The sequence below is a fragment of the Scyliorhinus torazame genome, chromosome 15 (assembly GCF_047496885.1).
Source record: "Scyliorhinus torazame isolate Kashiwa2021f chromosome 15, sScyTor2.1, whole genome shotgun sequence".
Taxonomy (NCBI): Eukaryota; Metazoa; Chordata; class Chondrichthyes; order Carcharhiniformes; family Scyliorhinidae; genus Scyliorhinus; species Scyliorhinus torazame.
This window is the reverse complement of record NC_092721.1, coordinates 116,128,446-116,141,234: the sequence shown is the minus strand read 5'-3', so window position 1 is coordinate 116,141,234 and position 12,789 is coordinate 116,128,446. Positions and strand designations below refer to the sequence as shown.

Below are 12,789 nucleotides of genomic sequence, written 5' to 3'. Positions count from 1 at the left end.
GTGGAAACCTTCAGTTATACAAAGCCTTGGTGAGACTACACATGGAATAATGTGAACAGTTCTGGGTGCCAAAACTTATGAAGGATATATTGGTCCTGGAGGGAGCGTAGCATAGCTGTTCGTTTTTAAAATTCTTTCATGGGATGTGGGTGTCACTGGATGAATCAGCATGTATTGCACTGAGGGCATTTAAGAGTCAACCACATTGCTAAGGATCTGGCATCCGGAGTCACATGTAGGCCGGACCAGGTAAGGATGACAGATTTACTTCCCAAAAGACATTAGTGAACCAGGTGGATTTTACGACAATCGACACTGGTTTCATGGTCATCTTTAGACTTTTAATTCCAGATTTTTTTTTTGAATTCAAATTTCACCATCTGGCATGGAGAGATTCAAACCCAGATCCCCAGAGCATGACTCTGGGTCTGTGGCTCACAAGTCCAGCGACAATACCATTATGTCACTGCCTCTATCCGAATGATGCCTGTGGTCCAAGATTTAAATTACAAGGAGGAATGAAACAAGCTAGGGCTTTATGCCTGGAATTTAGAAAGCTAAGAGGTGATTTGATCAATGTTTTCAAGATATTAAGGACAACAGAGAAGTTAGACAAAAACTATTTCCAGTGGGTGAGGAATCTAGAACTAGGGTGGGTCTAAAAATTAGAACCAGGCCTTTCATGAGTGAACTTAGGAAACAGTTCTACACACAAAAGATGGTAGAAGTTTGAACATTCTTCCGTAAATGACAATTGATGCTAGATCAATTGTTAACTTTAAATCTGAGATTGATAGATTTTTGTATACTGACAGAATTATGGGATATGGGGCAAAGGTAGATACATAGAGTGAGCTCACAGATCAGCCTTGAATTATGGAACAGGCTTGAGGGGTTAACTGGTTTACTCCTGTTCCGATGTAGCTTGGGCCATATATCAAGACAAACATTGGTTCCAACTGCCTAAATGAAGAGTCTGGTGGTAGCTTATGGCTGAATAGAACATATGTGAGAACAGATCAATGTGTACCTATGGAGGTGAGGAAATTCTCCCTTTTGGTTACTTATATTGGTTCTCGAGTACTAGTTGGTGCTACGCACTGTTTGTTAGTGGCTTTCATGTAAAACAGTGGTAGTAGGAGCACTGCTCCAATGTTACTTAATCAGCTAATGCAAGTAGGAGCCGATTTTCTAATTGAGAGAGTGCACATGGGGCTGGATGTATCCAGCCCTGTCGAGTGCGGTACGGTTGTACATTAGGAAAATAGTGGGAAGGACGCCAGCACTGCTCTTCAATGTGTTTCTACTCCTGAGGAAGTCTCCCAGTCCTAGAAGGCCCCACTCCAGGCCAAATGACACTTTCACAGTGTGCCACTGGGAGATTGGCAGACCTGTCAAGTGACTGAAGCATTCCTCATCTGATACACCACCATCAGACAGTACTGCTGATCCTGCAACCTATTCAGTGAAAGTCTGAAGTTTCAAAAGCAGAACATTTAAATAAGAAATAACAAATGCTGTGTGAGATATTTATTATTCACAGTAGAAAGCACATCTGTAATTTCCTGCAACACATCTTGTGAGTCACCACAAATTGTCCAAAGTTACAATTTGCTTAATCTTTATTAGTGTCACAAGTAGGCTTACATTAACAATGCAATTACAGTAGACACTTTCAAGGGAGGGAGGTCGATTTCAGCTCATAACAGTTCTGTTGTTCATAAGTGGTTATTCCAAAGAATCTGTAAATAAAAATACATTTTAATTGTATATTTGTTATAATTTTGCACAATATTCAAAAGTGCAAACTAATGTTATATTGTCTAAACATTTTAACTGCCACATGATGCAATCTAAGAAATAACCATTTTCACCAGATTTCTTGCATTTTAGGAGCTATGTGCAGTGCAGCTGAGAATAGAGGCATAAAAGAATATAACTAATTTTATTTAATTTTTTAAAAGGGAATACAGGGTTGAAAATCATAATTTTTCTAGTGCATTTCCAGTGGAAAATCATTGCTTATCCATGTGGATGGTATTTGAGATTTGTGCGCTTGTTGATGAAGACCTCACACCTGGCAGCATGGCTTTCCATGCCAGTGGCTGTTAAATCCACTGTGGCTTGAACGTCTTCACCTCGGTTTCATTCCAAGGTTCAGTTGGGGACCGTTGTGACTCTTAAGCAGCAACACACCATTGCACCTTGCATGCCACTGATGCCTAATTTTAAGGAGGGCAAACAATATATTATAAACAGTTGGGCATGCACAAAAAGGACAGTGGGATTTAACTCTATTGCTGGATTCCCACGGGTGCATGGGATCACTGATTATATCATGTGGCCATTAAGGCAGCCAGTGAGATTGATCAACAGGAAAGTTTTCCACGATGCAATAACAAATATATTATGCATGTGTACACTCGCTTTCCTGGCATTACCATGATGCCTTCATCCTCCAGCAGTTCTTCATATCACAGCTGAAACTCCATTGATGACTTTGAGACGACAAGGTCTCCCTTGAAGCTATCCCTTGAAGAGATGGTTCTTCACACCTTTATATGACCCTGAGATTGAGGCACAGAGGCACCATAACCAAGAATGGTCAACAGAGGCAATTGTGTTTCTGAAAATGTGGTCTGGTGCTTTGACCAATTGGGAGGGACCTTGCAAGGGTCTCGTGCATGGTGGTTGGCTGCTGCACTCTCCATAACGCAGTCCTCCAAGAAGATGTGGGCCTTGAACAGGGTGAAGTATTGGATTAACTCACTTCATGTGGAGGAAGAGGAGGAGGATGCAGAGCAGGACAGCGTCCGGGATGTGCAGGTAGCGAGGGCAGTCTCAGGCATACATGAATGATAAGGCATATCTAATGCAGGTACATTTCACCTGAGCGCTGCTCATTCAGCAGGATTACATGCTCCGGTACTCACTTTGTTCTGACTATAAGATCATCTTCATAAAACACACAAGGTTGAATAGTTCTGCTCTTACTGACAGTGTATCTCCCCAACAGCTCAGTGTCTCCGATCGAAGACCATCACTTCAGGACTTCTTCTCACTTTTGCAGTTTTGTAATCATAAGGTGAAAGCTCATGCATTTGGGATCAGGCACAGCCAAAGTAATTAAAAATTAACAATTCACATAAGTACAAATTAAAACCACCCAAGTGAACCACTCAATACAATGAATGATACAGTGGCCATCACTCTCAGCCATTTCCAAGCCTTGCTCCCCTTGTAACTGAGAGTGTGGTGAAGGCAGCCTGAACACTTGTGGCTGCTTGCACCCAATCTGCCCGTGATGATTGTCCTGGTCATGGAGATGCCGGTGGGAGTATCTCCAGATGCCGTTGCACTGGTATCAATGCAGGGCACATGACCCTGCTGCATAGATGGTCCCTCAACCAATGCGTTATGATGATGGCACCACACGAGGGGTGACACCCTTAGCCTCACAAGTGACCACTTCAACCCTTCTGTGGTACTCTGGATGCTAAAAGAAAACCGCTTATTGTCACAAGTAGGCTTCCAATGAAGTTACTGTGAAAAGCCCCTAGTCGCCACATTCCGGCACCTGTTCGGGGAGGCTGGTACAGGAATTGAACAGTGCTGCTGGCCTGCCTTGGTCTGCTTTAAAAGCCAGCGTTTTAGCCCCATGCTAAACCAGCCCCTTAATTGGATAATTGAAGAGCAGCACAACAGGCATACACTCAATGCACCAACAGAACCACTAACTGGTCAGTGCTACAGAATGTAGCACGCATTCTGATTACGTTAGCACTTTGTCTCTGCATCTACCCAGGGTGCAATACATTATATACCTCTCCACAATGTTGACTCTGTGTTGAAAACCCTGAACTATGTTGGCACATGAGCCGAATGGACTCCTTCCTTGGCTGGCCTTGACTTAACACTGCCTCAGGGCCAAAGTCAAGCTGCCCTGCTTGTGACTCCTGAGGCTGTGCACCTGCACCCAGCTGAGCAGGGCTGTATCTCCTCCATCCTTCAAGGTGGAGTTCCCAGAGCTGCAACTCTGCCACCTCCTCCTGTACACTGGTGACATGGTCTTCATCCAGTGCCACACTTTCTTAACATATTTGTGGACCCACCAAAGTAAGTGTTCCTGTGTGGATGGAAGGTGCGCTTGTATGGTGTGATAGTGCTGGCTCTGTGGCTTCCACCTTCCTCTGAGGAACACAGTGATGTTGCTGCAACAGTGACCAAGCTCTCCAATGCAACTGGCCCAGTGAGTGACACAGAAGGAGATGATGAGAAATCAGTTCTGATCGCAGATGCCTCCTCAGAGCTGAGGATTCCTAATGCAGGTGAGGTTTTGGCATGCTGTCCTTCTGCAGAATTCAATATCTTTTAAACCTCCCCCTGGCCATTCCCATTTTTCCATCGGCCACTTCCTCATGCGATGCCACCCTCCTGATGTTGAGTGCTGCCTCCTCCATTCAAGTAGGAATGGTGCGCTGGTGCACTCCTCTGCCAGAGTGCCCACTCATCTCCTGCCAGGGCAAAAGAGACAGTGAAATACATCAACGCCGGCTTCTCTTGCCAATCCCAGCCGTTTCTTTAGAATAGTTTTCTTTAAATTAATTGATAGGATGTGAGCTTCGCTAGCTAGGCCAGCGATTATTGCCCATGCCGAATTGCCCTCGAGGAGGTGGTGGTGAGCTGCTTTTTTAAGACCACTGCAGTCCATGTGGTGTATGTACACCCATAGCAGTTAGGAAGGGGAGTTCCCCGATTTTGACCCAGGGATGGTGAAGAATAGCGATATATTTCCAAGTTAAGGATGGTGAGTGATTTGGACCGGAACCTCCAGGTGATGTGCCCAGGATCTGCTGCACTCATCCTTCAGATGGTAGTGATTATTGGTTTGGAAGGTGCAGTCAGAGGAGCCTTGGTGAGTTCCTTCAGTGCATTTTGTAGATGGTGTACACTGCTGTTACTGACTACTGGCGATGGAGAGAGTGATTGTTTGTGGTAGGGATAGCAAACAAGTGGGTTGCTTTCTCTGGATGATGCCCGGCTTCTTGTGTTGTTGGAGCTGGACTCATCCAGGTGAGTGAAGAGAATTTCCTCACACTCCTGTCTTGCATCTTGTAGGTGGTGGACAGGCTTTGCGGAATGAGGTAGTGAGTTACCCACCACACAATTCCTAGCCTCTGACCTGCACTTGGAGCCACAGTTTATATATGGCTAGTCTAGTTCATTTCTAACTCTCTCAATTCTGTAGAAGAATCATATGGATTGAAAAAGCTAACACTCTCTCCACAGATGCAGCCAAAACATGCTGAGTGTATCCATCATTTTCTGTTTTTATTATGTGTGGTAGTATGTATTGGGGGTCATGTGGGACTGGAAGCCCTAATGTCATTGGCTGACAGATCCCGGGTCCTGGTTGGCCGTTGACCTCATACTCCGCCCTGAAGGCGAAGTATAAGAAGCCGGTGCCTTCCCCCGCAGGCCAGTTTACTATCGGGCTGCTGGGGAACAGACACGCTTAATAAAGCCTCATCGACTTCACTCTGTTTGTCTCACGGAGTCTTTGTGCGCCACAATTTATTAAGCGTGCCTAAAAAGGACTATGGAGCTCAGGATCATTCCAGAATGCCTGAGGATCAGCCCCCACGCAGTGAATGCAGCAGCAGCCTTCAAACACTGGCAGACTTGCTTTGAGGCCTACATCACATCGACCACAGGCCGAGTCTCAGATGAACAAAAACTGCAGGTCCTGCACTCGAGGGTGAGCACGGAGATTTTCACCCTCATTGAAGACACCCGCGATTTCCAGACGGCGTTCGCAGCACTGAGAAGTCTCTACGTTCGCCCAGTTAACCAAATCTACGCTCGCTACCAGCTCGCGACGAGACGGCAAGCTCCCGGAGAATCGATGGACGAGTTCTACGCCGCGCTGCTGATTTTGGGACGAGCCTGCAGCTGCCCGTCTGTGAACGCGAACGAACACACGGACATGTTAATGCGCGATGCTTTTGTTGCAGGTATACAATCCTCCCAAATCCGCCAAAGACTTCTAGAAAAAGAGTCACTAGGACTCTCAGAGGCACGGGCCCTGGCAGCCTCGCTGGACGTAGCCGCGCGTAATACCCGCGCCTACGGCCCCGACCGCGCGGCAGGCCATTGGGCCCCGTACGTACCCGCCGCGGCAAACCCCCTACCCCCCCCCCCCCGGACACCCCACAGGCTTGCGCAGTCCAAACGCCGAGTCGCACCGGGGGCGCCCGCTGTTATTTCTGCGGCCAGGCGAAGCACCCCCGACAACGCTGTCCGGCCCGCGCAGCCATCTGCAAAAGCTGCGGGAAAAAGGGCCACTATGCGGTGGTGTGCCGGTCCCGCGTGGTCGCCGCCGTCCCGGGAGAACAGGGAGCCCTACAGGCAGTCTATGCCTCCCAACCCCCCCAGCACGCCATGTGCGACCCCCAGGCGCCGCCATTTTGGGTCCCGACCACCGCGGCCCCGGGAGAACTGGGAGCCCTGCACGCCGCCTACGCTCCCCAACCCCCCTCCCCGCAGCCCATGTATGACCCGCCGCCGGCGCTCCCGATTTGGGTGCCAGCCAATACTCTCCACGGAGAGGAAGGGGTTTTCCGTATCCCGAACGCCACCCTCACTCCCGTCCCGCGCCCCACGCCTGACCCGCCGGCGCCACCTACCTTGACCCCGACCACCGCTGTCCCCGGTGAGGGAGCTCCGCGCGGTGCCAGCGCTCGCGGCCCCACGACTGACCCGCCGACCTGGGCCCTCGCCCCCGTCCCGCGCCCCACGCCTGACCCGCCGGAGCCGCCGACCTGGGCCCTCGCCCCCGTCCCGCGCCCCCCGCCGGAGCCGCCGACCTGGGCCCTCGCCCCCGTCCCGCGCCCCACGCCTGACCCGCCGGAGCCGCCGACCTGGGCCCTCGCCCCCGTCCCGCGCCCCACGCCTGACCCGCCGGCAATACAACTCACCTGGACCCCGACCTCCGTCCCCGGCGAGGGACCTCCTCACTGTCCCAGCGCTCGCACTGACCTGCCGGTCCCCAGCGAGGGAGCTCCGCGCGGTCCTAGCGCCCGCGGCCCTGGAGCTCGCACCAAAGGAACTCCGCGCGGTCCTAGCGCCCGCGGCCCGGAAACTCCGCGCGGTCCTAGCGCCCCCCAGACCCCCCAGCACTCAATGTGCGACCCGCAGACGCCGCCATTTTGGGTCCCGACCACCACGAGGGGAGGAGGGGCACCGCCATCTTGGACCGCCCCCGACCTGTACGACGCATGGGGGCGGCCATTTTGCCCACCCCCGACGCCATCTTGTGACCCCTCATCTACGGGCGAGGTATGGGGGCGGCCATTTTATCCATCCCCGACGTCCTCTTGGACGGCAACAACGGACCCCACCCCACTACTACAACCACGGCTCGCTTCGGTTACGCTCGATCAGGCTCGGCCCCGGACTCTCCAGACGACGACGACAACAGTCCTAATTAACGGCCACGAGACGCCATGCCTAGTCGACTCCGGGAGCACGGAAAGTTTTATACATCCCGACACGGTAAGACGCTGTTCCTTAACTACCTACCCCAGCGCACAAAAGATTTGCCTAGCCGCAGGATCCCACTCCGTACAGATCCAGGGATTCTGCATAGTTACCCTAACGGTACAGGGGAGGGAATTCAAAAACTACAAACTTAACGTCCTTCCCCAACTCTGTGCCCCCACCTTGCTGGGCTTAGATTTTCAATGTAACCTACAGAGCCTTACGTTTAAATTCGGCCCCATACCCCCACTCACTATCTGCGGCCTCGCCACCCTCAAGGTGCAACCCCCGTCCTTGTTTGCGAACCTCACCCCGGATTGCAAACCCGTCGCCACTAGGAGCAGACGGTACAGCGCCCAGGACCGGACCTTCATTCGCTCCGAAGTCCAGCGGCTACTAAAGGAGGGCATAATCCAGGCCAGCAATAGTCCCTGGAGAGCGCAGGTGGTAGTAGTGAAGACAGGGGAGAAACAAAGGATGGTCATTGACTATAGCCAGACCATCAACAGGTACACACAACTAGACGCGTACCCTCTCCCCCGCATATCCGACATGGTCAATCGGATTGCCCAGTATAAAGTCTTCTCCACCGTGGACCTCAAGTCCGCCTACCATCAGCTCCCCATCCGCCCAAGTGACCGCAAGTACACAGCCTTCGAGGCAGACGGGCGATTATACCACTTCCTAAGGGTCCCTTTTGGCGTCACAAACGGCGTCTCGGTCTTCCAACGGGAAATGGACCGAATGGTTGATCAACATGGGTTACGGGCCACGTTCCCGTACCTCGACAATGTAACCATCTGCGGCCACGATCAGCAGGACCACGACGCCAACCTCCAAAAATTCCTCCAGACTGCCAAAGCCTTGAACCTCACGTACAATGAGGACAAGTGCGTTTTTAGCACCGATCGGCTAGCCATTCTGGGCTACATAGTGCGCAATGGGATAATAGGCCCCGACCCCGAACGTATGCGCGCACTCATGGAATTTCCCCTCCCGCACTGCCCAAAAGCCCTGAAACGCTGCTTGGGGTTCTTTTCATACTACGCCCAGTGGGTCCCCCAGTACGCAGACAAGGCCCGCCCCCTAATACAGACCACGGCTTTCCCGCTGTCGACAGAGGCTTGCCAGGCTTTCAGCCGCATCAAAGCGGACATCGCAAAGGCCACGATGCGCGCCATCGACGAGTCCCTCCCCTTCCAGGTCGAGAGCGACGCCTCTGACGTAGCTCTCGCGGCTACCCTTAACCAAGCGGGCAGACCCGTGGCCTTTTTCTCCCGAACCCTCCACGCCTCAGAAATCCGCCACTCCTCAGTGGAAAAGGAAGCCCAAGCCATAGTGGAGGCTGTGCGACATTGGAGGCATTACCTGGCCGGCAGGAGATTCACTCTCCTCACTGACCAACGGTCGGTTGCCTTCATGTTCGATAATGCACAGCGGGGCAAGATCAAGAACGACAAGATCTTGCGGTGGAGGATCGAACTCTCCACCTTCAACTATGAGATCTTGTACCGGCCCGGAAAGCTGAACGAGCCGTCTGATGCCCTATCCCGCGGGACATGTGCCAACGCACAAATTGACCGCCTCCAAGCCCTCCACGAGGACCTCTGCCACCCGGGGGTCACTCGGTTTTACCACTTCATCAAGTCCCGCAATCTCCCCTACTCCTTAGAGGAGGTCCGTACAGTCACAAGAGACTGCCACATCTGCGCAGAATGCAAACCGCATTTTTTCAGGCCAGATGGAGCGCACCTGATTAAGGCTTCTCGTCCCTTTGAACGCCTCAGTCTCGATTTCAAAGGGCCCCTCCCCTCCACCGACCGCAACGCGTATTTCCTTAATGTAGTGGACGAATACTCCCGCTTCCCTTTTGCCATTCCCTGCTCCGACATGACCGCGGCCACAGTCATTAAAGCCCTGAACAGCATATTCACACTGTTCGGTTACCCCGCATACGTCCACAGCGACAGGGGGTCCTCTTTCATGAGTGACGAGCTGCGCCAGTTCCTGCTCAGCAAGGGTATAGCTTCAAGCAGGACGACCAGCTACAACCCCCGGGGGAACGGGCAAGTAGAAAGGGAGAACGGCACGGTCTGGAAGGCCGTCCTACTGGCTCTACGGTCCAGGGATCTCCCAGTTTCACGGTGGCAGGAGGTCCTCCCGGACGCTCTCCATTCCATCCGGTCGTTATTATGTACGAGCACTAATCAAACGCCTCACGAGCGTCTCCTTGTCTTCCCTAGGAGGTCCTCCTCTGGAACGTCGCTGCCGACCTGGCTGGCGGCCCCAGGACCCATCCTGCTCCGAAAGCACGTGCGGGCACATAAGGCGGACCCGTTGGTCGAAAGGGTTCACCTCCTCCACGCAAACCCCCAGTACGCCTACGTGGAGTACCCCGACGGCCGACAGGACACGGTCTCCCTGCGGGATCTGGCGCCCGCCGGCACCACGCACCCCCCCCCGGCACCATCAACCCAACCGCCCCCCTTCCTGCCACCGCCGCACCCCGCGACCGCCCCCTTCCCAGGAGGATCAGCCCCCCTCCCCTTTGCACCGACAGCTAAAACCGTGCGGTTCCCGGAGGCGACAACGCTGGTACAAGCACCACCACCACCGCCGGGGCCGAGGCGATCGACACGGACGACCAGACCGCCCGACCGACTCGTGGCGTCGATGTAAAACAAAGATGGACTGTCCAATGAACATTTTGTTTTCATATATCCTCTGTAAATAGTTGTAACAGGACGATACTGTCCAATACGGTCCTACCATGTAACTGTTCTCTCCTCCCAGGACCAGTACTGTAAACCCTTACCACCATACGAAGCATCACCCCGCCGGGTTCATTTTTGACAAGGGGTGAATGTGGTAGTATGTATTGGGGGTCATGTGGGACTGGAAGCCCTAATGTCATTGGCTGACAGATCCCGGGTCCTGGTTGGCCGTTGACCTCATACTCCGCCCTGAAGGCGAAGTATAAGAAGCCGGTGCCTTCCCCCGCATGCCAGTTTACTATCGGGCTGCTGGGGAACAGACACGCTTAATAAAGCCTCATCGACTTCACTCTGTTTGTCTCACGGAGTCTTTGTGCGCCACATTATGTATATCATTAGTCTGGTTCAGTTTCTGGTCACTGGTAACCCCCAGGATGTTGATAATGGGAGATTCAGCAAAGGTAATGCCATTGAATGTCAAGGGGTGATGGTTAGATTCTCTCTCATTGGAGATCAACATTTATGGCATGAATATTTCTTGCCACTTGTTAGCCCAAGCCTGCACTTGGACATGGGCTGCTTCAGTACTTGGGAGTTGTAAATGGTGCAGAACATTGTGCAATCATGAGCTAACAATCACACTTCTAACCTTCATTGGAAAGATGGTCATTGATGAAACACCTGAAGATGGTTGGGCCCACAACACTACCCTGAAAAACTCCTGCAGTGATGTCCTGAAACTGAGATAACTGACCTCCAACCACAACCATCTTCTTTGTACTAGGTATGACTTCAACCAGCAGAGTTTTCCCCCCATTCCCATTGACTCCAGTTTTGCTATGGCTCCTTGATGCTGTACTCCGTCAAATGCTACCTTGATGTCAATTGCAGTAACTCACCTCACCCCTGAAATTCAGCACTTTTGTCCACGTTTGAACCAAGGCTGCAATGAAATCAGGAACTGAGTGATCTTGGCTGAACCCAAACTGAGCGTCAGTGAGCAGGTTATTGCTAAGCGTTACTAGCGCTGTTGATAACATCACTTTACTGATGATTGAGAGTAAACTGATGGGGTGGTAATAGGCTGGGATGGATTTGTCCTGCTTTTTGTATACTGGACATACCTGCTCAAATGTCCACATTGCTGGGTAAATGCCATTGTGGCTGTACTGGAACAGTTTGGGTCAGGGACATGACAAGTTCTGGAGCATGTTTTCAGTACTATTGCCGAAATATTGTCAGGGCCCATAGCCTTTGCAGTATTCAGCCATTTCTTGATATCATGTGGAGCAAATCAAATTGCTGAGGGATGATGGGGACACTTGGAGGAAGCCAAGATGGATCATCCACTTGGCACTTCTTGCTGAAGGTTGTCGTGAATACATCAGCCTTATCTTTTGCACTGATGTGCTGGGTTCCGCTATCTCTGAGGATGGAGATATTTGTGGAGACTCCTCCGCTAGGGATATTTAATTGTCCACAACAGTTCATTTTAAAACATTTAAAAAAATTTTTTTAATAAAGAGTACCCAATTCTTTTTATTCCAATTATGGGAAAATTTAGCGTGGCCAATCTCCCTAGCCTGCACATCTTTTTTGGTTGTGAGGGTGAGACCCATGCAAACATGGGGAGAATGTGCAAACTCCACATGGACAATGACCCGGGGTCAAACCTGGGTCCTCAGCACTGTGAGGCAGCAGTGCTAACCACTATGCCACTATACCGCCCAGTCATGAGTGGATGTGGTAGGACAGCAAATCTGATCCGTTGCTTGTGGGATTGCTCAGCTCTGTCTATTAGTAGCTGCTTATGCTGTTTGGTACAAGTAGTCCTGTGTTGTAGCTTCACCAGTTTGACACCTCATTTTTAGATATGCCTGGTATTGCTTCTGGCATGCTCTCCTGCACTCCTCATTGAACCAGAGTTGATACCCTGGCTTAGCAAAGTGCGGTTAGCCAGGCCATGAGGTTCTAGATTGTGGTTGAATACAATTCTACTTCTACTGATGGCCCACCTCATGGATGCCGAGTCATGAGTTGAGATCCGTTTAAAATCTCTCATTTTGTGCAGTTATAGTGCCACACAACATGATGGGAAGGTATCCTCAATGTGAAGATGGGACTTCGCCCATGGGCAGATGCATCTGTGGCAGGCTGGTTGAGAGGATGAGGACAAGTATTAGAACCATTGAATTCCATAGAATTCCTAGTGCAGAAGGAGGCCATTCAGCCCATCGAGTCTGCACCGACCCTCTGAAAGAGCACCCTACCTAGGCCCATTCCCCTGCTCTAATCCCATTATCCCACTTAACCTGCACATCCCTAGGCACCAAGAGTCAATTTAGCATGGCTAATCTATCTAAACTGCAATGTTTTGGACTGTGGAGGAAACCCACACAGACACGGGGAGAAAGTGCAAACTCCCTACAGTCACCCAAGGCCAGAATTGAACCTGGGTCCTTACACTATGAGGCAGCAGTGCTAACCATCCAAAGTATATTTTTCCCTCTCAGCTATGTCCTTTAGGACTCAGCCA

The 12,789-nt window shown here is 51.3% G+C and overlaps 1 protein-coding gene across 3 annotated transcripts in view; it reads right to left on the bottom strand.

Moving 5' to 3' along the window:
* Positions 1 to 1,604: 1,604 nt before the first annotated feature.
* LOC140391426 (neuromedin-S-like) overlaps positions 1,605 to 12,789 on the bottom strand; it is a 44,922-nt gene continuing 33,737 nt past the window's right edge. For all 3 annotated transcript variants that reach the window (XM_072475954.1, XM_072475952.1, XM_072475953.1), the window contains one exon: positions 1,605 to 1,742. In XM_072475954.1, the coding sequence (XP_072332055.1) occupies positions 1,729 to 1,742 (14 nt within the window). In that variant the 3' untranslated portion in view covers positions 1,605 to 1,728. The remainder of the gene's footprint in view (positions 1,743 to 12,789) is intronic.